At 45.7% G+C, this 24,634-nt stretch overlaps 1 protein-coding gene across 1 annotated transcript in view; it reads right to left on the reverse strand.

Moving 5' to 3' along the window:
• Nucleotides 1-2: 2 nt before the first annotated feature.
• Nucleotides 3-24,634, reverse strand: part of CSTPP1 (centriolar satellite-associated tubulin polyglutamylase complex regulator 1) — a 101,043-nt gene continuing 76,411 nt past the window's right edge. The window contains exons 4-9 of the mRNA XM_054161461.1: nt 16,609-16,693; nt 11,715-11,800; nt 8,409-8,604; nt 6,746-6,855; nt 2,962-3,025; nt 3-2,488 (exon numbers count right to left, since the gene is read on the reverse strand). Of these exons, the coding sequence (XP_054017436.1) occupies nt 2,308-2,488; nt 2,962-3,025; nt 6,746-6,855; nt 8,409-8,604; nt 11,715-11,800; nt 16,609-16,693 (722 nt within the window). The 3' untranslated portion in view covers nt 3-2,307. The remainder of the gene's footprint in view (nt 2,489-2,961; nt 3,026-6,745; nt 6,856-8,408; nt 8,605-11,714; nt 11,801-16,608; nt 16,694-24,634) is intronic.

Raw genomic sequence — 24,634 nt, forward strand, 5'->3', positions numbered from 1 at the left:
ACCTTAAATACAGAGGAAAGGAGAGCACTGTTTGTCTGAACATTGTTACCTGGTTCCCATGGACACAACTGGAGTTTTTTGTTCTGCTCAGTGCTTGCAATCCACAGTGTTGTGGAGTCCTCTGTATTTGCAGGGTCTTACTTAAACCATGGGATAATCCTTTTTACTCTGTTGTAAACCAGCATATATTGATGCAGGAGAAAAAAAGTGAATATTAATTGGTTTTTATCTTCCAATTACATCAGCAACAAAAAAAGGCCAGGTAAAAAAATACTGTAAAGGTACTTACTGCATCCCTGGTTGTTCTGCTGCCTAGCTTTGGACAAAAGCCAAAGTCTTTAGCCTGTGACTTCACTGTGAGGTGAACTTTAAAGTGCAGCTGTGAGGGAGGACTGACTCTGGTTTTACCAAGATATGTTTTTCTCTTCCTTGGACTATGGTATTGAGGGCAGAGTAGTAAGCAAATGGGGTAAAAGGGCTAGTTCCACAGGAGCTACTAGCAAGAAGATAGACTGGAGCTGTAGGGAAGTGCCCGGCACTTGCCTCTTTGGGGCTTCCACAGCCTTCAGTCCTCCTGTCCAGCTCAAGAAGCTGTGGTACCTGCAGGGCTAGGGGAAGAGTTCTAGTGCCACAGCCGTGAGGCAGCAGGAGGGATAAGGGTCAGCTCTTCTCTGGCTTTGTCCCTTGGTGTGGGTTGCACTGTAACAGTACTCAGGCAGAAGCAGGAGAACAGAGCTGCCATTTGCTGCAAGGCCTGCGTGCTGGAGACTGACACAGCCTGGGGATGCCCAGGCCGTTGGAGATGCCACCACCTCCCCTGGCCAAGGCGAGGGTGTGGAGCTCCTCCAAAGGCCATTGCAGCCTGTGGGTACCACTGAGCCCTGTGCTGCTCCTGTCTGCTTGGTACTTTTCCCTCAGGGCCTTCCCTGAGTAAGCCTCTGCAGGGCCAGGGTGGCCCAGAAGACCCCAGAGGCAGGAGTGGCCTCGTGCAGTGTGCTTTATTGTTGGGCTGGCACTCGCTGGGGGGTGGGGGAGAAAGTGCAGTGAAAGAGCACATCAATAAATAAAGTAACTTACAATAAAGAGTTCCTCCCACTCCCTCCACAGTTCAGGCTTTGGTACAGACTCGGCAGAAGGTATGGGATTAGTCTTAAAATAACTCCAGCATGTGTTCTGTCTGCTGGGCTTAGGACTGCTGTAAGCTTTGGGTTACCAGCTCCTGCTCTGGGTTACCAGCTCTTAGTAGCCCACACTGCATTTTATAGGCAAAATGCAAGAAGGCTTCCAAAGAAACTGAAGTTCCCCAGAAAGAGACTGGTCTAAGCAAGCTGCAGCACAGAAGCTGGGTTAAGCACTGGTCAGATCTGTGGAGGCCAAGCTGCTGAGTTAGTTACCACAAACACAAGGAGATGCTACTCTTGGTAGTCGTAAGGGCTATGCTCTGCCGCTACATCAATGCCAATGCTTAAAAAACCCAACATACACAGGAGTTGTTTGATAACTGCTGCTTTGCCCCCTCAGTGCCTCTGCCTAGCCAACCCCAGCTCTCTATGTTTGCAGGCCAAGGAATTTAAACATTTTTTTTCCTTTCTCTCTCTCCTCCAACCTGCTCTCTGAAGCTGCCTTTTCAAAATGATGGAGGCAGGGGGAGGCCTCACAGAAGGCACCATGCAGTACTTAACTGCAGTCCAGCTTATTTGCTTTGGCAAGTTTAGGACACATGGGGGAGGAAACAGAGACAAGTGGTATGGCAATAGCCAAGCCCTTCTTTTCTAAGACCTTCAGGAATTTCTTTACCTTTGATTGTATGCAGGTGCAGCTTTACTGGGAATAATCATAAAGGAGCACAAGTGCAGAGCTGCTGCTGGCTATTTAACTGCTCTATTATCTAGGCCAAGTCTGAACACAGCTACACAACAAAACACTGGCAAACAGCCTGCACTAGCACTCCCCCTGCTCCAGCACCTGCTGAACCTTGAGGGAGAAACCTGATGAGAGAATACTCAGTAATTTCCCAGTGGAGGCAGAGCTGGTATGTCTTGCTTGCCAGCAGAGGGTAGCAGAGCTCTGCAGCTGGAAATAGCTTCCACAGAGGAACTATTCCTGCTTCAGTTTAGAGCTGGGGGAAAAAGTCAAGAGTTCTTCCTGGGAACAGATGGGTGGCCCTGACAGTGGGGACTGGCACCGCCACACACACACTGGTGACATAGAACCCACCGTCAGAGCAGATGCTCTGCAAGGAGATGCTGTTCCTCTGGTGGGTTCTGGAGAAACCCAAGTTGGGAATGGTGTCTACCCTCACAACCTTCAGTTCTCTGAGGAGTCTGTCTCTTCGTTGGAGCCTTCGCTCTCAGCATCCATTTTTCGCCGATGGTGTAGAGGTTTCCAGGGAGAGTTCATCCTGGGCGAGTTACGGACAGGCAAATTCACCGCGTCCCCGCTGGAGCTGTTGAGACTGGAGACAGAGAGCCCTGAAACCTGAGCTACCCTGAAAGAGAAAAGACAAATAAATCTTAGGCAGCCTAACGGTCTTTACTATAGCAGGTTTGGAGTGAAGCTGGGAGGAGAAGTAGCACAGGGATAAGCACCTTGCACTAGAGCCTACCAGACCATGTTTTGTTTCCTCTTTTTTAAACAGATCTTCCTTCTGGGCTAACCTCCATCCTCCAACACTTAGTTTTTTCCATCCAAACAAAATTTCCCTGTTCATCAGAGACTGCTGCTTCCTTGACTCCTCTCTAAGGCACACTTTCCCCCTCTGTTTCAGAAGCCTTTTCTAAAGGGTTTTGTTAGCTGCACTGAAGCACCCCAAAGAAAGAGAACTTCCCTGCTCTGCCTGCTCTGTTAGCTGCTCTATTGTTTTATAGTAGAGCAAAGGATTAGGGACAGCAATTTACTAAAGTCTTAGTATGCCACTTTTAATCTGTTGCTTTACCTCCTACTTTAGGCACATCCACTTACAATTTCTCAAGTTCCTGATCCATGGTAGGGTCCAGAAACAGGTCTCCTTTATCTGGCAAAGCCCCTTGAAAAAAACACAAAACCAAAAGCAGAAGTATCAGAGCAGAGCTAGGCTGATGATTCTTAAGGAAAAGCACTCAAACCATAGCTGCATTCAAAACCTGCCCTGCAAGACTGAGAAGACTCTATTGGAAAAATGGACACTGAATGGTGAGGATCATGGACTGCCAAAGAATGATGATTCATATTCTGTGTCCTTCACACAGGCTGTACCTGAACTCTGACTAAATGAGAGGAGCTTTCAGTAGTGTTACCTCTTGGAGAACTTGAAAAGCCCTAAAGATTGACAGTTTCCATTCACTGTACAAACTACTGAACACTGACTGTCAGTCAAGTTTGGACTTCTGCTAACTGCCTTACATAGTCTTGCCTTCCATAGTCACCAGTCCCAGATCCTACCAGAGCAACAGGCAGGTGGTTGCCTGTGCAAGAGCCTGAAGCATGGACTGCACCACCCAGAGAGGTGGATACTTCTATATCACTTGCCCCTCCTGTGGAGCACTGAGCTTGGGGATCAGAATACCCCACAGATGCAAAGCTACTTCTCTCCTTACAATTCAAGAACATCAGGCCTGACTCTGGTGTACATTAAGTCTGTACAGGTAAGTGTGGGTGGACTGTGCTCTAGCATTGCTTGCTGTCTGGGTAAGAGTGTGAAAGGCTGGGCCAGTAACTGGGTACCCTCTTCCAGTATAAGGTCAGCATACTCCTTTTCAGCTTAGAAACCCTGCTAGGATGAAGTACATGATGTAGTTCAGGACTGGAACAGTTGGTTGATCCTTGTCCTTCCCTGAAAGGACACAGGCACTTCAGGAAGGGCCCAGAAAGGAAGATGGTGCTCTTAGGAAAGCCATCCTTCCTAATTCTGCAACATACTCCACCTTGACAGAGTTGGAGAGCCCAACAGAGAGCTACGAGGATGACTGTGGGACTTGAACATCTGTGCTATGAAGAAAGACTGAAAGAACTGGGGCTCTTCAGCTTGGAGAAGAACAGGCTGAGTGAGGATTTTATCAACATCCATAAATAATCAAGGCGTGGGTGTCAAAGATGCCAGTCTCTTTTTGGTGGTGTCCAGTGCTAGGCCAAGGAACTGGGTAGAAGCTAGAACACAGGAGGTTCCACCTCAACACAAGGAGGTACTTCTTTACAGTGAGGGTGATGGAGCCCTGGAACAGGCTGCCCACAGAGGTTGTGGAGTCTCCTTCTCTGGAAACTTTCAAAACCAGCATGGATGTGTTCCTGTGCAGCCTGCCCTAAGTGATCCTGCTTTGGCATGGGAGTTGGACTCAAATGATCTCCAGAGGTCACTTCCAACCCCTAGCATACTGTGGTTCTGGGATCATGGGAGGTGTGATCAGCCAGCACAGCGATGGCAGGGCGCAGGGCTTGCCTACCGCAGCCTCGATAGTGCTGCTGCTCACCAAGTCAAAAAATCACTTGGCAGTCTGAACAACAGTGTGGTGAGGGATGCTCTTGTTTTTCAGGAGACCTAGGTGCTATACTCAGTACCTTTGGGAAGAGGCTTTGTACTCTCTGTGGTGATACAAATCTGGTTTCCGGCCCTGGCACCTTGCTTCTGAAGGGCTGGAGAGCCACTTGCCTCACACAGGCAAGCTGGCAGCACTCATCAAAAATGTGGCAATGAGTGCCTAAAAATTAGAACCAGTTTAGCCCAGAACTGACTTCTCCATTCCCTCCAGTTCTGGTCTTCTCCTGCAAATGAACAGGAAAGCCTGGCACCACAACAGAGAGTGTCAAGAAGTCAAATGAAGTGCCCCACCCTGCTCCCTTTCATGGGCTCAATTAGAAGAATAAGCAGCTAAAGATTAACTTGTTTCTGCATTTGGAGAATGCACAGTGAGGTCTCTAGGGCACAAGAACTACTTGAGAGAATCAGTAAATAACACTTAAAGGATTCAGCCCTGACACTGGAGTTTGGCTGCAGATTCCAGTGTGCCTGACAAACTCATCAGCGCTGCCCCAGCTTGAACAAGCCACTCTAATCCTTACCCCCCGATCCTTAAGGGGGGCTGCTGGCTTTGTGAGAAGGCAGGCATCCTGACCAAAACCTCCTTTGCCTGGAACTGCCCTTGCTGAAGGGCTTTCAGGAGCTTGTGATCCCCTACAAACCAAAATCCATTGAATTCATCCTTCAGAAGAGATTAAAAGCCACCAGGAAAAGAATCCTCCTTTCCTTGCCAAGAAGCTAGCACCTGTCAGACTTGTGGCTGCTGCTCCTCCTCTGAGAGGCCTTGTCAGGAGGCTGGCAGAGGGCCAGGGGATGGGCCTACATCAATGGAAATGAAAACTCAGACACTTTGTAGATGGCACAATGGAAACTGGGCAGGATATTTTTTCTGCTCATCTGTTTTCTTTGCACTCAACTAGATGTGGATTTGGTAGGGCAAGGGGAAAAAAGATTCTGCTTGCTGCAATGCAGGCATCACTTTCCTCGGTGAATACACTGCTTCCTAAGCCTGTTTGCAGAGGGGATTGCAGGGCTGTATTCATACACCCTTGATATACAATCTCTGTTGCTGGGCAAGCAGCCCTGCCCCAGAGGAGCATTAGCATCTTCAATAGTTTGCTGTCAGGTTCAGCCACTTCTACTCTACTATAACACACACTGTGCAAAAGGACAATCCCTCGAGGCCAGGTACATCTTTTCACTGAGGCCTGTCTCTATATTACAGAGACTAGCATATGCTCAAGCCTAGAAGAAGAGAGAGAATACCTACCCAAAGACAGAGAAAGCCTCCCCTTTACTGGCTAGATGATTTGCTGAGTGGAGATGAGTGAAGAGAAATGTTTGGGCCTCCATACATTCAAACATACCTCCTGGATACAGCTTTGTCAAACACAAGTAATTTCTGTTTCCTTTTCCAAGAGAAGGAAGAGCACAACAGAGGCATATGGGGACACTATGGAATTGTGAGTCTGAATTCTGTAGAGATTACATACTGTCCTTTGCCAAAGTAACACTTTACATCCTTTCTCTGGAATAATATTGACCAGCACAACATGGAAATGAGCAGCGAGCTACTGCTTAGTCACCTTTCTGGTTCCCACACAGTCTGGTACAGAGTTCTGTAGCAATTTGTGATTTATGATACCACCGAATTTTCAGCAGGCCATAGATAAATACACTAGCAAGATCTCACTGCCTCGAGGGATGAGGGGAAAGAGCTGGGAAAGACTTTGAGTCTTTGAGCCAAGGAGGCAGAAGAAGTTTTCCATTAGGTGTGCCTCCTTTTCTTGTAGATGAAAGCAGTAATTTACAACCTGTGGGAGTGTGAAGGGCTAAACCACGGGATGGATGACTTCAATTCAATACTGTTGACAGCAGTCAGACACTTTACTTGGCTCCTGATGACTTCTCCCCAGCCTTTAAAGCCAAACACATTAAAAAGATACTTCTGCTAAAATGATCAGCTATTGAAGAGGTAAGATATTGCTGTCTTCGGACAGCACTTCGTATCTAATGTTATCCTTGAAGAAGCTTCACAGCTTCACAAGCAGAAGCTGCTTCACAAGCAGAAGCTTCCCAAGCAAACAGTAAGGCACAGTGTTACAGTTTTAAAATTTAATCCATCCACAAAAAGATGAAAACCTTTCACTCTGTTCCTGCCAATGTAAAATCTGGGGCATAATTGGAGAGAAAGTTCCACAGAAGCGATGTATGACTGAAGATCTACAGCTGTACCGCTCACAGGAGTCTCACCTAGGGCTCTGTTGATCCCCTGATCCTTTGCAAGTGCCATAAGGAATCCATAGAAGGTCAGTCTCTGTACACTACTCAGCATTTCCTTCACAAGAGCAGTTGGTGGGCAGCTGGGAAAAGAGTGACAAAGAGGTCATCTTATCTTTGAAACAATCTCTTTGTTAAACATGACTGAGCTGAAACTGGAGAACTAAACCTTTTTATCTGTTCTAACACTGTCCAGTTGCCCTGATGGAGTTTTAAAACAAATAGCTACCAGCTTGCTATTTAGTAATTACATCTGCTCCCTATTTGCTAAGCAAGATGTTTGAGCTGTGGTGCACCCCTAGGAGTGAGAAATTTTGTCTCCATTTCAAGACAGAAAGAGAAGCCTAGATTTGCTCAGGGGCATACATATCCCACTCTTAGCATATTGTTTCAAAAATCAGCTGGGAAATCCTTTCCTTTAGGAGACAATAAACTTCTATGAGATTTGATATGTTGTTATCACCCTTTTATCAGTGATAGTCATCCAGGGGGCAGGAAAACCTCCCCAACTATAGCCCAAATATGTCAGAAACCAGAATTCAGGTGGGGACTAACTGAAACGTGCCCTTCTTGTACACTGACATTAACCCTGACTTCTAAGCAATATTATCATAGTGATTCTTGCTCTTGACTAATAATGTTTACAAATTTTAATGCAAAATAATACTGGCTCATACAGATGAAGTGTTGACTACTTGGTGGTACAGTGGCACCCCTGGGAGATGTGGGTGTGAACTTGTGATCCTTCAGGCAAAGGTGGTTAGCAAAGCCTGGCTGAGTAGTGAGCTACTGGGAATGGTTCCCCTCACATTGCTGTGAAAAGTCTAACCTACCAGAAGGGCTCACAGTAGCCTTCCCATCTGAAGCTCTCAGGACACACAGGCAATGCAGACCTTTTGTTCTTTAAAACAACAGGACAACCTCGCCTGCGCATGCTCAGGTGTCTATAGCACTGGACAGCAGTTTGGCAGTAACTCTTTGGACCACAAATATGGATTCAGGAGCCTAAAGCAGGAATTAGGTGGAATTTGTTTCTTAAGCCTTTTTGTGGATCTAGCCCTTGACATTCTAAAAGGGCATGTGCTCACTACCTGCAAGGAACTATGAATACATTGTCTGTCAAAGCTATACAATAAGGTGTGGTATTGAACTATCCCCTGCTGAACTAAGGTTAGACTTGTGCTTGGGATCTGTATCTAGAGACCAGCTCAATCACAGGCTAGGGTACAGACTAGCAGTGTGATCTTGACTAGGTGCTAAAGCTTTAAACGCCATCCAACCCAGTGGGCCTTTCCTGTGCTTCAATACCCCAAACCACAACTGCACTTGTCTCTCTCCTCTAGTTAACTCAGAGTGGTAGATTGACCTCTTCTTGATTAATGTGTCAATGCAGGAGTGAGAAGGAAAGCTGCTCAAATCAGCTCAAATCCCATGTTTCTTAGATCCATGAAACTGGACCTAAGAAGAATTGGTTAAAGTGTTTTTTTTTCTATGATCTCTCCTTTGGTACTTCTCCAATGAGATCTATTTGGGAGTTATAGCTTGTTCCAAATCCCACATTTCATCACGGCTCCAGCCTTACAAAGGGTGTCCAGAGGCACAGACTTCGTATCTGTGTCTTGGATTCAGTTCATACCTGTATTTTGATCTGTCACACAAGGACTCTAGGCACTGGTAGAAAAGAGATGCCTCTACTCCATCAAGTGGACTGGAGTCACTGGGGGGCTGGCGCTGCCTGTGTTGCCCAGAGGATGATGTTGGCACGATAACAGTATTTGGGTTCTTACCAGCCAGGAGACCTTGATAAATGGCAGCCACACTTTCCAGGAACTCTGGAAAAACAGAAAGTTACTTAAAACTAAGGACTACAACCAGCAAAGCATCATCCTGACCTACCAGACCTAGGAATAATCTGTCATTCCCTGCTCTCTGTTGTACACAGCACTAACAAGAAGTAAATACAACACTACAGCATCCTTCACACTCTGATCAGGTACTATGCAGGCACAAAAAGCCATTTCCATGTAAGTTGCTGGTTTCTCCATGTCAGGATAAGTATGAGAGGCCACTCACTCTGGGATGATTATAAGAGGTTGCTCACTGTTGCACAAGATTCTTCTTGAGGGAGCAGAGGCTACCCAGCAGGCAGATAAAACAGTGGAGCATACAAGCTAATGTCAAACACAAAATCAGTTTCCAAAGTCTAAAATAGTTTTCCTTCTCATTCTCTTGCCACTGATTAAAAACTCATCCAAGTTGGGAACAAGCTATATGGAACTGCAACAGGAGGAAAGGGAACAAGTTAGCCAGGGCTCCAGGCTGTATCCCAGCTTGTCTCTGTGCTGCTCCAAAGTAAATACAACACGGGACCTAGAGGAAGGGCCGGGGCAGGTCAAGGCTAGAGTTGGCAGGAAGCCTCTCCCCAGGCTCTTCATACTACCCACTGTTTACTGCAAGAGTCTAATTTTAAACAAGTTTGTTTATGGATGTGGTCAGCAGTTTACAAATCTAGATTCCATGTGGAGTGGTTTGCATGTGTGTGGGTTGGTGGGAGAGCAGAGGACAGGCTGCGTGTGCATTGTTCCTGGGTGAACAGGACAGGGATGGGATGTTGTGAGCGTGTGTACGCACAGGCAGGCTTGTGAGCTCTCTGGTGGCATTTAACTCCCCAGTGAATGGAAGTGTAACACTGCATGAGGTGGGTGGAGAGGAAAGGCAGGATGTCAGTGGGCCCTCAGGCTGTGCTGAGGTTCTGCAGGTCAGTGGAAATACTTGTATCAAACATTTCCAAACACATTTTCTGTTCCTGGCTAAAGGAACAGCCTGGTTCTGTCCAACCCAAAATCATCATGTTGAACTGTTTTTCTTTGGCAAATTAGAATCATAGAATGGTCCAGGCCAGAAGGGACCTTCAAAGGTCATCTAGTCCAACCTCCCTGCAGTTAGCAGGGACATCCCCCACTAGTTGCCCAGGGCCTCGTCAAGCCTCACCTTGAATATCTCCAGGGAAGGGGCCTCAACCACCTCCCTGGGCAACCTGTTCCAGTGTTCCACCACCCTCATAGTGAGGATCTTCTTCCTGATAACCAGTCTAAATCTGTCCTTCTCTAGTTTGCCCCTTGTCCTGTTATCCTCTTTCCATCCTTCCTGTAGGCCCCCTTCAGGTACTGGAAGGCTGCTGTTAGGTCTCCTCAGCCTCCTCTTCAGCAAATTATCATGGATAATGTTGAGATATGCACAGGGGAGCTAGAGGAGGTATATACAGAGAAGTAGTGAGAAAAAGAGATTTTTATATTAGGGCTAGCAGCTAATTCTTAACTGCTTGAAAGGTGGGAACTGACAGGTTGGATGAGATCAGGAGGCCATCCAACCCCACCTTCTGACCTCAGACCATGTTCCACGATGGCTTTTAGCCAGGGTCCCCCAGTATCCAAATCTGGCCGCTTTCGCTTGGCCGAGGATAACTATGAGCTACGTCCATCAGAGGGAGCTATGTAAGTGCGAGTGGACAGAAATCCACCAACTTCGGCTGCCTTTAGGTAGTGCTCTGTGCTGGGAGGCAACCGGCACCCCAGCAACCCCCGGTGCTTGGGAGCGTGTCTAGCTTTCATCAAGCAGTCACCCGAATAAGCTATCCTGTCCTCAACTACATTTTAGAAGAGGTAGAACAAACAGGCCAACAAATTTTAAGGCAGTTTCCCTGTACAGAACAAGCACCTGAATGCTTATCCAAGTTTATCCTCACTGTATGCTGAACTCTAGTTTAAAAAGACCTGTGGATTTTGACAGATGTCTGTGTGTGGCTGAGCACATCAAAATACAGACACACACAAACTAGTATGATTTGGTTTGTACCTTTCCTGCCAAGAATTCAAGAAGCATCCCATCTAGTGAAAACTCAAACTCAGGGACAGGGGTAGAATATGATAAATGACCAACAATATGAAGAAGGTAGATGGGGATTAACTGTTTACTTTCCCCAACTAGGGGCTCTCAAATCAAACAAGAGAGGTGGTTCTTCACGGGACAGGTGGCAGACCTGTTCAACTGCTTGCTCAAAACAGTGGAGGTTACAAGTTTATGTGATTTCAGTGGGAGGCTGGAGAAGTTCTTGGGAGGAGACTACTGGGGCTTCTATGGAAACTAAACCCAGTTCAGAAAGTCTGTGAGCTGAAAGCAGCTCATAGTTGGGCACATACTAGGGGGGAGAATTGAATCCATTTGTTCATTTCCTTTGCCTTTCAAGGCACCAGCTGGTGCACTTTTCTTATCCTGTCTCCAGCAGGGACTGATACTTTAGAGACAGAAATGCTGTATGGATTAAAGGGAGAAAAAATTATACCTTGTGTATTGTTAGGTGCTAGCATGCTCTAGACAAAAGTGGCAATTTATGTCTCAAAACTAAGACAAATAAATGCAAAAGCCATAACAAGTACAGGTGTTGTTATTCACAAAAATTCAGAACCACCCTGTGACGCCTCCAAAACTCTTGGCAGCACACAGAATCCCAGAGTCAAGTTTGTACCCATTACTTATTGTCATGTCACTGGGCACCACTGAAAGAAGACTGGCCCCATCCTCTTAACACCCATCCTTCAAGTATTTATAAGCATTGATAAGATTTCCCCCTCAGTCTTCTCCAGAGTAAAAAGCTCCAGGTCCCTCAGCCTTTCTGTATAAGACAGATGTTCCGGTTCCCTGATCATCTTCACAGCCCTTAGCTGTACCCTCTCAAGCAGTTGCCTGTCCTTCTTGAGCTACTCAAGAACTCCAGATGAGGTCTCACTAGGGCAGGGATGCCTTTTGTCAGTAGATTCCATTATTTATACATTTCCTGTAAAAAAACATATCCTTACAAGCTTCAGTGAAGTACAGGGGTTGAGAAGCTGTAAGGTTGTAATGCTGTACTAGAGGGTGAAGCCTTCAACTTCCCAGCATTTACCTGAATAGTAGAACTGGATCTGGAAAGCAAAGAGGAAGTCAGAAAAAGACATCAGGCAATCCATAGCATCATCCATCAGCACAATCCTGGGATAAAATGAGAGAAACAGTTAAGCACCTAGCGAAGAACTAAAATCTGTAAGCAGGACCCCCAAATCTAGGGAAAGTACAGCTAGGGACCTACATGCAACTAAGGATTACTCATGGCTTAGCCTAGTATAAGAGGTTAGGAGGGAGGAACAGGAAACTCCACTGCTGCATGGATGTGGATACCTTCGTATCAAATGAAAGCAACCAAAGAACCTGCAGTGAGGAGAAGATCCTACATGTCAAGGGTTGTAACACGCTTCAGATAGAGTGTGTACAGAGCTGTGTGATATGGATATCAAGCAGGCAAAGTCTAGTGGACATGACGGAACAAACACTGGCATAAAAACTGCAAGCCTGGTTGACAGGGCTATACAATGAGTAACTATGCTACAGGCAAGGCAATGACACAAGCATTCATCTGGTGTAGGCAGAGTGAGGTTTATGCTATTGCTCTGTATACCAGAGCTCATCAGACTGGGATGTTTCCAGATTCATAAGGATAACAACACTTATTCATTCCCAATCTACCCTCGAACAAACTCCACTTGACTACGGACAAAATAACATTGCACTGACAATCAGCTTTCTAATTGCACACTGTGAACATCCTATCCTCCCTTCCCAATGAATGAGTCGGTATCTTTTCATATCTATCAAGCCTATCATTTGACTACCAGGTCAAATTTCACAGAAAATTAACAATTCTTGGGCCAGGCACAATGTCTTCTTTCTCTCTGCCAAGCTCCAGGTGCATGTAGGGGGCTACATGCATCACTGTTATGAAGCATACTTCATGAATACGGAAAGTATCAGCCACAGGCCATAAAGATGAAATATAAGTCACAGTAAAGTTAAACTCCTGTCCATAAAAAGCCCTGGATTCCAGAAGTAAAAAAGGTTTATAAAAAGCAAAACAAAACCTGCTCTGCTCACTGCCACTACATAAGGATCAAAAGATCAGTTTCTGAAGTGGGGAAAGGCAAATTTGGGCTCAGACTGGAAAACAGAAGGAAACACCTCACTCTGTTGGGGGAGGGGGAAAGGAGTATTTGGATGATGCTAAAGAAAGGTAGTTGATACTTCTTTTCAGCTGTGTGCAGGCCTGATCTTGTGCAGTGTTTGGCATATCATATAAGAAGGATTCCCAGTTCATCACAGCCAAAGAATGGGTCATCTAGTAGGATTCTTTTGAACAAATGCAATCCACCGACCAACTCCTGCAGCATCAACGGTCTAAACACGTTGCTGGGGAAACACTGCTCTGTCTGATGTAAAAGAATCCAGGGAGCTGTGTGGGAGGCTGACCTAGAAGAGTTACAGGATCTTGCAAGACTTCCCTGCCACTCAGACCATTTCTGTTCACTGTGGCAAAATCAAACATGTAGAGCAGCTTGAATTAATTATCTCAAAGAAGAAAGACTAGGGCTAAGAGGGTCCTCAGGAGAAAAGCCAGTATTTAAAACAAAACCCTTTGAAGATGTCAAAGTGCTTCTGATTTATTTATTATGTTCCAGAAGCCTCCTCCTCCTCCTGCCTGAAGAAGCAGTAGCTTCAGTTCTTAATTCTCATTAATAAGCGTGTTACTGAGATTGTCAGTGGCCACATCAAGGAAAAGGCTTTGAAGCTAGCAGGCAGAGCATCTTTATCTCAGGCAACACTGCTCAGCCACTGGTGTTTCCAGCCACTGTTTAAGCACTGGAAATGTGATGGGCCACATCGATGATGAGCTTCACTCCCCACTTTGAAATGATGGTCTGTCTCCCAGAAACTCTCAAAAGTGCAAGCTCCAAAGCTTTTGTCAGTGAATTTCTTCATTCTGGAGACATAGGAGAACAACAGACATGTTTTTTGTGTATTTTTTATTCAGAGAGACAATATTGAGTCACCTTCATGACAATCAACTAATTTCACTTGTTAAATCTAAAGCTGAGGTCAGTGGTTGTGTTCTGCAGCGCCAGGTCCCAGTCCCTTACTTAGAGGAGAGAATGAGGAAGTAGGCAGAGGTCTGAGATTTTGCTGGACATTTCTTGCTGTTAAAGACAGCGAGGAGTCTCTAAGGAAGGCTGTACAGCACATATGTGAGAGAGGAGTGTCTAAATAGAAGCAGGTGCACTGGTGCTGGGTTACTGACTCCACTTGGCCCAAGAGTCTGCACTCCGGAAATGTTGAGAAGTCTTTAAATCCAGTACAATCATTTATGAGGAGATTGACTGCAGCTGCCTGTTCCCCCCACAAAGCCAGCTGACTGAGCAGCCAGGGAAGCTGAGAGAGCATCACATGTAACATATCTGCACCTCTTCCCTGAGATATCTGGCAAAGAGAGAATCCTAGCCATAGTCTGTAACCCAGACAGCAGGACAAGAACTGAGGATGAAATCTGCAAGTGTGAACTGTAACTCCAAAGAGTTCCTGGGGTAGCTGATATTTCAAGGGATTCTTCATTCATTCTCTCTTGTCCAAAGTAGACTTTAAGCCCTCAGGGACATAGATGTGTTTACAAAGTTAGTAGCAGACACTCAATGAAGATGAAAATCAAGGAGAAACTTTGGAGAGGACTGAAGGAAGATGCCTATACATGAGGGACTCTGGTGAAGGGTGCAGTTTCAGGATTCAAGTGTGTTTGACTGGCAGTAAAGCCTTGCTAACCACGCCAGTGGGGACACTTTATGATCTACTGATTGTGGTTAAAATCTCAGAAACCCAGACTAGACAGGATGTCCCCAGGACAAACTCTCGGCCAGGCAAGTTGAAAGGACTTTTACTGTTCTCTGCTACCATTAAAGGCTAACTGACACAATCTGCCTTAAGACCAGGCTGGCTCAAATGAGTCTTTAGGGACTTGGTTTGTTTACTGATACATAGAGGCAAAAATAAGTGGGAAACAGAAAAATGGTGAGATCTGCACTCTCAGGCAACCTCTCAACAACAGGGGTACAGACGTGCAAGCCTCACTTGCTTTAGCACAGTTCAGCGCAACGTGAGCTCCCATACCACATTAAACAGTACAGGAGCTGCAAACTACTCATCTCTTGCTAGTCAAACGTGGGCAGTGAGATCTTTGTGTTTCTATTACAAGAGACAAGTCAGTGCTCAGGTACAGATCTCAAAATCATGGCATGAAAGCAGAAAAACCCCTGCATTTCCTGGCCTTCTGCAATTTCAATATTCAGAAAGCCAGAAGGTATCTCTGAAGACAAAGGTAGCTCTGTAGATGAAAATCTTCAATCTTCTAATGGTTACAACCTTTTCAAGACAAACAAACACATCCAAGAAATCTCAAAGACACAGATAGCCTGGTTGGTATTTGGTATGACTTCTGTATTAGTGTGGCACCAGGGACAGAAAAATCAAGCTCTCTAGTGCCATGTGAATAAAACCTGTATTGTTGTAGCCTCTGTTCTTCTGCTCTGACATGTCCTGGTCTTACTCCTAGTGTTTGTTATCAGTGCATAGCAACAACTCCTGGATGAGTGGAGTGTACCATGCTGTGAGATCATCCCAGTCATGCAGCACGGAGACTACAACTACGACTGCTCTCCTCCCAAGAGTGCCACTAATTACCCCAGTCCTGGCTGTATCAGTAAATGCTGTGGCTACTTCCACCACTACTTGATTTAATTCCTTTCCTAAGCAAATTAGCAACAAAATCATTGGGGGTGTGCAGACTGAAGGAGGTTTGTTTGTGACATTCATGCTTTGCAGTGACTCAGCCAAGTGGTGCCAGATGACAGCCTGCAGAGTTCACCTTTCTAACAGTCAGAGACAAAGAAGGACAATGGGAAGTGCAGAGCAGAAAAAAGAAGAAGAGAGTGAGCAATAGATGGAAGGAAAGAGAAAGATGGTTTAGAAATAGGACAAATTTTATTAAAACAGGTCAATTAGATTAGCTGGTAAGAGAGTAACAGCAATGTGTAAGCCAGCCAAAAGTGGGAGTGAGGTCATCCCCACCTGAGCCTGGGTGCCTCTGACAGAGATCTCATTTCTTTCCAACACCTGCTCCCAAAGCCGGCTTGTCTGTCGTTATGGCACATGCACAACAGTGCAGCAGGCCCCTGAATGGGGCCTCTAGTTTACAACAGCCTTGTGGATTAAATTCCTTGACACAAACATCATAACATGTGTAGATATGCTGAAGGCTCCTCTCATCCACCAACACAAAATCCTGACCAGCTCAGCTGGAACCCTACGAAATACACACCAGTGCATGGGTCTGGAGCTTGTGTACCTCCATGAGAGGAAGCAGGAGAAACATGCCTGCTATAGCATCAGCATTCTTTCTTAGTCTGGCATTGGAGGTCTAGCAACTGTCCTCTGTGGAGCCCCAAAGGCCCACTGATGGAGCTAGAGGGAAAAGTAACACTCAACTGTTAATTGAATCAACACAGCTTTAACTGTGGTTCATTTCAGACAGCAGAGGACAAGAGCCAGGGAAGAATTCAGAGAATCAGAATAGCCAAGTGGAAATACTAGCACATGGAGAACACTTCTCTCTTTCACTTTCCTTTCTCAATGTAATTTTCATGAGATGGTGATGCTAAAGAAAGAGAACAGAATGACAAATAGAAAACTAGGACCTTTTCACTATTTAGGCCACAAACAGCATAGGCAGCAGTTAATGTTCTGATCCTGTTTCCAAATCACAGAATCACAGAAAACACCCAGTTGGAAGAGACCTTAAAGATCACCCAGTCCAACCCTCAACCCAGCACAGAGGGGCCAACACTAAACCATGTCCCTCAGCACCCAGTTCCTAAGCCCATGTGTGTGCAACTGTTCTGGCTTTAAAAGAGAGGATGAGGACCCACCTTGCTGCTTTCTGAGTGAGTTCCATCGGGAAGTCAGGGCAGAGCAGCTGCAGCAGGCAGTGGTATTCCTGTGCTGTCAGCAAATCTGCAGGAAAAGAGAGATGAGAAGATTGTAATTCTTTTACAGCCAGTTCCCTCCCCTTGCTTTCTCTCTAGGAAAACACCCTGAGATTCCCTTCTACTCTCAATTCAAGCAGTCTGAGTACGGATGGCAATATAACTGCTCCCTTGACACTCAAAGCTGGGCTCTTCAGGCGGAGTTTCCAGCAAAGACAATCAGAAAGAGCCCTGATAAAGGGGAAATCCTATTGAAGAGGCTTCTGCTGAGAAACTGGCAACAGGTAGTGATTGAAGAGACTCCTGCAGAGAAACTGGTTCGGTGTGAAAAAGAGGTACGAGAAGCAGGGCAGTTACAAGTGAGAACACAGTTTGGTTTGACTTGAGTATAACCACGTGGGAAAAGGAATCATTTCAAAGTTGCTTAAATTTGCTAAAATTCACTGGCATGGGGACATTCACCACAGTATGCCTCAAAACCATCCACAGAACATCTGGCAGCAGTAAGAAAGGCAAATAAGATTTCTGGGTTGCGTAGGGAAGACTACCCAGTATAAACCACAGATGTTATTACTTTGGCATTTGGTAAGGCAGCTGGATGAGCTCTTCTGGAATAATGTGTACAAATCTGGTTGCTGTATTATAGGAAGCACAGAATGAAGATCCAAAACACACAGGAAAAGCAGTCAAAGGATTGATGCTTCAGAGGGCAGCTCTGTGAAAAACTGGTCAAGAAAGGCCTCTGTGGTTCAGCAGCAGGAGTCTAAAATAGGTGGCTCTCAGGGAAGCTCACAGGATCCCAAGGGAATGGAAACATACAGATGTCAGAAAGGCCTACATGATTGCATGTTCATAGGCCAAAAGGCGGTGGACTGGAGTTAAGGAGAAGAATCGCTGAACAGCAGCAATTTTGCTGTACTTCTATATACAGAAGAATGCAAAGTATGGAAGAAAGAGCCAGAGGTGGAAGTACAGCCAAGTAATAGTCAGAGAGGGGATCCAAAGGGCACAGGCATTAGAACTGTGCTACAAAGCATGAGTTCTTTTGCCACAGGCACATCTTATCCTTCCTTGTGCTCCCACCCAAACAATCAACCTTGTCCCAGATGACAGGCACAACTTCTCTGTATCTCCTCAACTCCTCAAAACCTGGCAGTCCATAACAATCAAGAGAAAACGCTATGCCTTTGTCAGCTGTTTCAAGGGACAGGTATGCAGTACCAAAGGGACACTGCACTGTGACATCTAACTCAGCCAATTTAATATTTTCAATGCTGACTAAAGAAACACTGCAGAAGGACAGTCATCAAAATCAAATTATAGACTTTTCCTTTAGAAAAGCTATTGGTCAGGGAAGCAGAGGAAGGAGAGAAGAGAGCCACTATTTTCCTCTACAGTTCAGGAAACCCTACAGCTGAAAAACACTGTTGTCTGACATCCATTATAGACACCCTCTAGACTACTCTACTTTGCAGTGCCCTTGGGAGAACTTTCTGTCTAATGAAGCACCTTAGGTTTAGGGTCATGCTATGAAAAGGTGAATTTGCTCTGGCTGGAAAAGGCAACTCTGCAGCTCACAAATCTGCTACAACCCAAGGAAATCTCAGCCTGTGCAGAACTACAACATGATTGCAGGGATTTGTACAACCTACTCTCTTCCTCCAAAACCTGCATGCTGAGCTGAATTACATTTCTGTGACTACACTGAAATTACAGATGCCTGAGAGAATAAGAAGGGCACTGCAACTTTTCTGTATTGTGATGTCTTACTAAAACAAAAATCAGAGCACACTCTTGTGCAGATATTACCTTCCTCCTTCAGTCAGTGCATATCTGAGCTGGCATTAATGATGCTTCCCAGTGAAATGGTGGGGTTTGCCCCTGCAATGTTAGCTAATCACAGTATCACAGTATCACTAAGGTTGGAAGAGACCTCAAGGATCATCGAGTCCAACTTGTCACCACAGACCTCATGACTAGACCATGGCACCAAGTGCCATGTCCAATCTCCTCTTGAACACCTCCAGGGACAGTGACTCCCCCACCTCCCTGGGCAGCACATTCCAACGACGAATGACTCGCTCTGTGAAGAACTTTCTCCTCATCTCCAGCCTAAACTTCCCCTGGTGCAGCTTGAGAGTGTGTCCCCTTGTTCTGGTGCTGGGTGCCTGGGAGAAGAGACCAACCCCTTCCTGGCTACAATCACCTTTTAGGTAGTTGTAGAGGGCAATGAGGTCACCCCTGAGCCTCCTCTTCTCCAGGCTAAACAATCCCAGCTCCCTCAGCCTCTCCTCACAGGGCTGTGCTCAAGGCCTCTCCCCAGCCTCGTTGCCCTTCTCTGGACACGCTCAAGTGTCTCAATGTCCTTCTTAAACTGAGGGGCTCAGAACTGGGCACAGTACTCAAAGTGTGGCCTAACCAATGCAGAGTCCAGGGGCACAATGACTTCCCTGCTCCTGCTGGCCACACTATTCCTGATGCAGCCCAGGATGCCATTGGCCTTCTTGGCCACCTGGGCACACTGCTGGCTCATGTTCAGCCAGCTGTCAATCAGCACCTCCAGGTCCCTTTCTGCCTGGCAGCTCTCCAGCCACTCTGGCCCCAGCCTGTAGTGCTGCATGGGGTTGCCGTGGCCAAAGTGCAGCACCCGGCACTTGGACTTGTTAAATGCCATCCCAATCATCTCCCTGAATGTCACCAAGGAAAGTATCACCAAGTTTGAAGCAGTACTGCAAAAGGATATTGTTGAAAACGTCCCATTTATCACGAGCACAAAGATGTGTATTTTTCACTGGATCACTATTTCTCTCTCATGACACTGCATACAGGAAAGAACATTTTTTTCTCTATTATTTTGTTAGCTCAACAGTCATTTACAACAACAGAGGTTTGGATCTAAGTTTTTCAGAAAACTCTCTGATTATGCAAGGTACATGCAAGTTCCATAAAATCATCTTCAACAAGCTTAGCATTGGAAGCAGGTTACAGGGGAATGAGGAAGTCGTGCATAAAAGCACTCTCGAAACAGACACTTTCTCATCACTGAAGAGGACAGTATGGACCTCTTACAACTGCTTTCTAAGGCTTTCTAAATCTAGCTGTGAAGAATGCTGGGCATTAAACTTATAATCCTTGTCTAAATAAAGTCTACCTGTTGGTCTGGAGGAGTCACAACATTTGCAGGCTTTATGCAACACCCAATTTTTTTGCTGTTGGGTGGTTTTTGTCGGTTTATTTGGTTAGCTAAGTTCACATCCCTGCTTATGCATCCTTATACCTCTTGTTCTCTATTATTTATTCCTTTCATTTGTCAACAGCACTGGTTAGGCCACACCTTGAGTCCTGTATCCAGTTCTGAGACCCTCAGTTTAGGAAAGATGTTGACTTGCTGGAACACGCCCAGAGAAGGGCAACAAAGCTGGGGAGGGGTCTGGAGCACAGCCCTGTGAGGAGAGGCTGAGGGAGCTGGGGTTGCTTAGCCTGGAGAAGAGGAGGCTCAGGGGAGACCTTATGGCTGTCTACAACTACCTGAAGGGAGGTTGTAGCCAGGTGGTCTCTTCTCCCAGGCAGCCACCAACAGAATGAGAGGACACAGCCTCAAGCTGCACCAGGGGAGGTTTAGGCTGGATGTTAGGAAGAAGTTCTTCCCAGGAAGAGTGATTTGCCATTGGAATGGGCTGCCCAGGGAGGTGGTAGAGTCACCATCACTGGAGATGTTTAGAAAGAGACTGGATGGGGTGCTTGGTGCCATGGTTTGGTTGATTAGATGGTGTTGGGTGATAGGTTGGACTCAATGATCTCAAAGTTCTTTTCCAACTCAGTTAATTCTATTCTATTCTACTTTATTCTGTTACTATATTATAAACAGATTATTACAATAACCCACCTTCATACTGTATCTTATTAAATCTACTTGCTGACTGTATCTCTTTAAACTTAACTATGTTTATCTTACCCTCTACATCCCTCCTTAGACCAGTCTTTTCTATTGCTCTGCTGTGAATCCCTTTAGATTTTCATCATGGTGTCCATCAGTGTACAAAGCATCCCTCAAGCATTGAGAACAGATGGATTCTAGGAGGATTATCTGCCCACTTTCATCAGCAAAGCCCCTTTCAGTAATTCTGAATCTTAGCCTCCTCTTTTCCTCCCTGAAGGTGGAGGAGTTTAAGGCTTTTTTGTATGATGAGGTTTCCTGAGAAAGTTCTGCTTTCTTCATAATCCCTGTCAGGTTGCTAGATATAAGCAGCTTGAGAGGGTAACTGGGCCCTAAGCAAACATTGGTTTTCCAAGCACTAGTTTTGAGGCATAGAAATCTCTCACTTGCTGGGAAGAACATACTTTTTAAACTTAAAAGAATTTACTCTGTCTTTTTATCCTCCCTCCTTACACCAAGTTAGAGAATCATTCTTAGTCTTTCATCACAAAACAATGAAACAACGTAGAGTAAAAAGCAGAAGTCTGCTCAAAGAGACTTTGGAAAGGGTGGCAGAGGTCTCCAGCCAGCACATCAGAAGGTGAAGCTGATTGTCAACAAAAGCCAAATTAATTAAGTTACAGCCTTTGAGCAAATGGTCTGTTTAGATAGGAACTGCACACAAAGCTGAAGTGGTGCAGAAAAGTTGCTCCTCTAAAGAAAGAAGCCCTTTGCTTCTATTGCCTAGAGAAATGGCACCAAATGAGTCACTTAAGTATGCAGTCAGACTCTTTTAGGCTGAAACACAATTCAGCCTGAGAACATCCCAGGGTGCCTGACCAATAAATCAGATCAGTTTCTCAGACTACAGATAGGTACCTATTACACAGGAAGGAGGGATTACCACAGACCTTAGGAAGTGCCTACAGTTTGCTGTGATGACTGTTTTCCTAGTCCTTCCAGCAAGGTCAGTGAAAACCATGCAGAAAATTACATTTGCCCATGTACCATATTGTCTGCCAAGAGCTGCTTGGAATCAAAAAGGGCAGCTTTGGTGCATGACCACATTGCTCCTTCCTGTCTCCAGGCCACAGCTGAGTAAATAGTGTTCAATGTTGAATGATGAAGAAATAAAGAAAAGAAGAAGGTACCAGTCAGAATGAGTGAAAACTGCAATCCACAACCACCACTTTGGTTGCTACCACAAATTAGTGTATCTCAAGTTCCAGCAACAAATGAAGCAGATCATGGAGAGTTTAAACCTGACCCCACAACACAGGGCTGTGAGCTATTCACACTATGAGCCTTCACAGGGGATCAAACTTGGTTATACCACTTAGGTAAGAATGGAGAGAAGTTGCAATCTACATGTTAATTGTGTTCATTTACAGGTGAACATAACCCTTTGGTCTTCCACTGCAAAGCAGCTAATAACAAATTCCAAAGTGATTTTAAAGCAGTACACCAAGAAGGAGCTTGAATAAGTATGGAAAAGTGAAATAGCTAGAGTTACAGAGGAAGTCCTTTAATTGTTCAGTCATAATTTTTGCTGTACTGATCAACTTGTGCAGAGCCTGAACTGCTGCTGCTACCTTGCACTAGCAACATCCTGACTCTGCCATACAGATCTCACTCTAAGTAGTTAATGGTCTTTTAGCGCCTGAGGCAGACTCTCCCTCACGTTTCAGAGGTATCACAGTATCACAGTATCACAGTATAACTAAGGTTGGAAGAGACCCCAAGGATCATCAAGTCCAACCTGTCCCAACAGACCTCACGACTAGACCATGGCACCAAGTATCATGTCCAATCTCCCCTTGAACACCTCCAGGGACGGCGACTCCACCACCTTCCTGGGCAGCACATTCCAATGCCTAACAACTCTCTCAGTGAAGAACTTTCTCCTCACTTCGAGCCTAAAACTCCCCTGCCACAGCTTGAGACTGTGTCCCCTTGTTCTGGTGCTGGTTGCCTGGGAGAAGAGACCAACCCCTTCCTGGCTACAATCACCTTTCAGGTAGTTGTAGAGGGCAATGAGGTCTCCCCTGATCCTTCTCTTCTCCAGGCTAAACAATCCCAGCTCCCTCAGCCTCTCCTCACAGGGCTGTGCTCAAGGCCTCTCCCCAGCCTTTTTGCCCTTCTCTGGACACGTTCAAGTGTTTCAATGTCCTTCTTAAACTGAGGGGCCCAGAACTGGACACAGGACTCAAGGTGTGGCCTAACCAATGCAGAGTACAGGGGCACAATGACTTCCTGCTCCTGCTGGCCACACTATTCCTAATACAGGCCAGGATGCCATTGGCCCTCTTGGCCACCTGAGCACACTGCTGGCTCATGTTTAGGCGGGTGTCAATCAGCACCCCCAGGTCCCTCTCTTTGGCAGCTCTCAGCCACTCTGACCCCAGCCTGTAGCTCTGCATGGGGTTGCCGTGGCCAAAGTGCAGCACCCGGCACTTGGACTTGTTAAATGCCATTCCATTGGACTCTGCCCATCTGTCCAGTCGGTCGACGTGTAGCGGAGAAGAAAGTTTGTCCATGTGGAAACATATCTTGGAAAGCAAACAGCTCTTTCTGGATAAAAATGGGCTACATTTGAGAAATGTGAAGGCAGCTGCCTTCTATTTCCCTGGCTTTTAAAATACAGGTTGTTTTTACCAGCTTTGTTTCTGGTCAGTATGTGGATGACAGATGGCACCTGACCTGAGGTGGGGCAAACTCTGGGAATGTTAAATGACACATTTACGCTGCTGTCAATGTCATGACTGAAGTGTAGGCACACCTGAGCTGTCTTTAAACTAGTTCTCTTTCATACTGACAGCAGCCTAGCCACAGAAGCCTGAAGCTCAGAGAAGGCTGTAAAATCTACCCAGCAAGTCAATAAATATTTAGGACTTAGTCTGAATTGTAGTCATTTCTGTCTTATCTAGGCTGCTTCCGGCACAAGAAGTATAGCTCCCCACAATTCTGTCACAACACTGTGACAGCTATAAATACGCCCAAAGGAGTAGGAGAGTATTTACTGCAGCTGGTGTATGAAATCTGCCCCAAAATGTCACTTCAGTAACCTCCCAGAAACACAAGGATTGCCTTGATGAACGTAAATTAAAGTTCCCTATTCCCATAATTTTTATGTGCAACCTCCACCTAAGCATGCTGAGCCCTGGGCAATGCAGCTTCTCCCTTGTTATGGTAGGGGACACAATTTCCACAGGTTGTTTTTCTACCAAAGTCATGAAGTCATTCAAGAATCAAAGTCACAGAGTTGTAAACCTAGAAACAGAAGAGAGAACAGTCTAATAAGTAATAATATATTTTGTTAAGTGTTGGAGAGACCTTCCTGGCATTTTGGCTAATTTAATGTTCCTGGTGTTAGCACATACAGAATCATAGAGTTATTAAGAGTGGAAGGGACCAGGAGGATCATCTAGTTCCAACCCCCCTACCATGGGCAGGGACACCTCACACTAGATCAGGTTGTTCAGAGCCACATCCATCTTGGCCTTAAAAACCTCATGGGATGAAGCTTCCACCACCTCACTGGGCAGCCTGTTCCAGTGTCTCACCACCTTCATAGTGAAGAATTTTTCCTAACATCCAGTCTGAATCTACTCATTTCTATTTTGGATCATTCCTTCCAGCCCTATCACTACCTGACACCCTAGAAAGTCCCAGCCTTCTTGTAGGCCCCCTTCAGACACTGGAAGGCCACAATAAGGTCTCCTTGGAGCCTTCTCTTCCCCACACTGAATAACCCCAATTCTCTGAGTCTCCATCCCTCTGACCATCCTTGTGGCCCCTCTCTGGACATGTTCCAGCACATCCTCAGGATTCTCTCTCTGTCTGTGCAAACTTGCATCCTTGAATTAAATAATGAAAATGAACAAAAGCCCCTAAAAAGTTGAGGTGTTCTTGTACTGTTTATAGGACAGCATTAAACAAAGAGAAATGATATTAACCTAAGGATTGATAATACTACGCAATTCACATCTGGCTAACAGGCTATGCTTCACACATGTCTTAGCATAGAATCACAGAATCAATAAGGTTGGAAAA

This window comes from Dryobates pubescens, chromosome 5, assembly GCF_014839835.1.
Source record: "Dryobates pubescens isolate bDryPub1 chromosome 5, bDryPub1.pri, whole genome shotgun sequence".
NCBI classification, from domain to species: Eukaryota; Metazoa; Chordata; class Aves; order Piciformes; family Picidae; genus Dryobates; species Dryobates pubescens.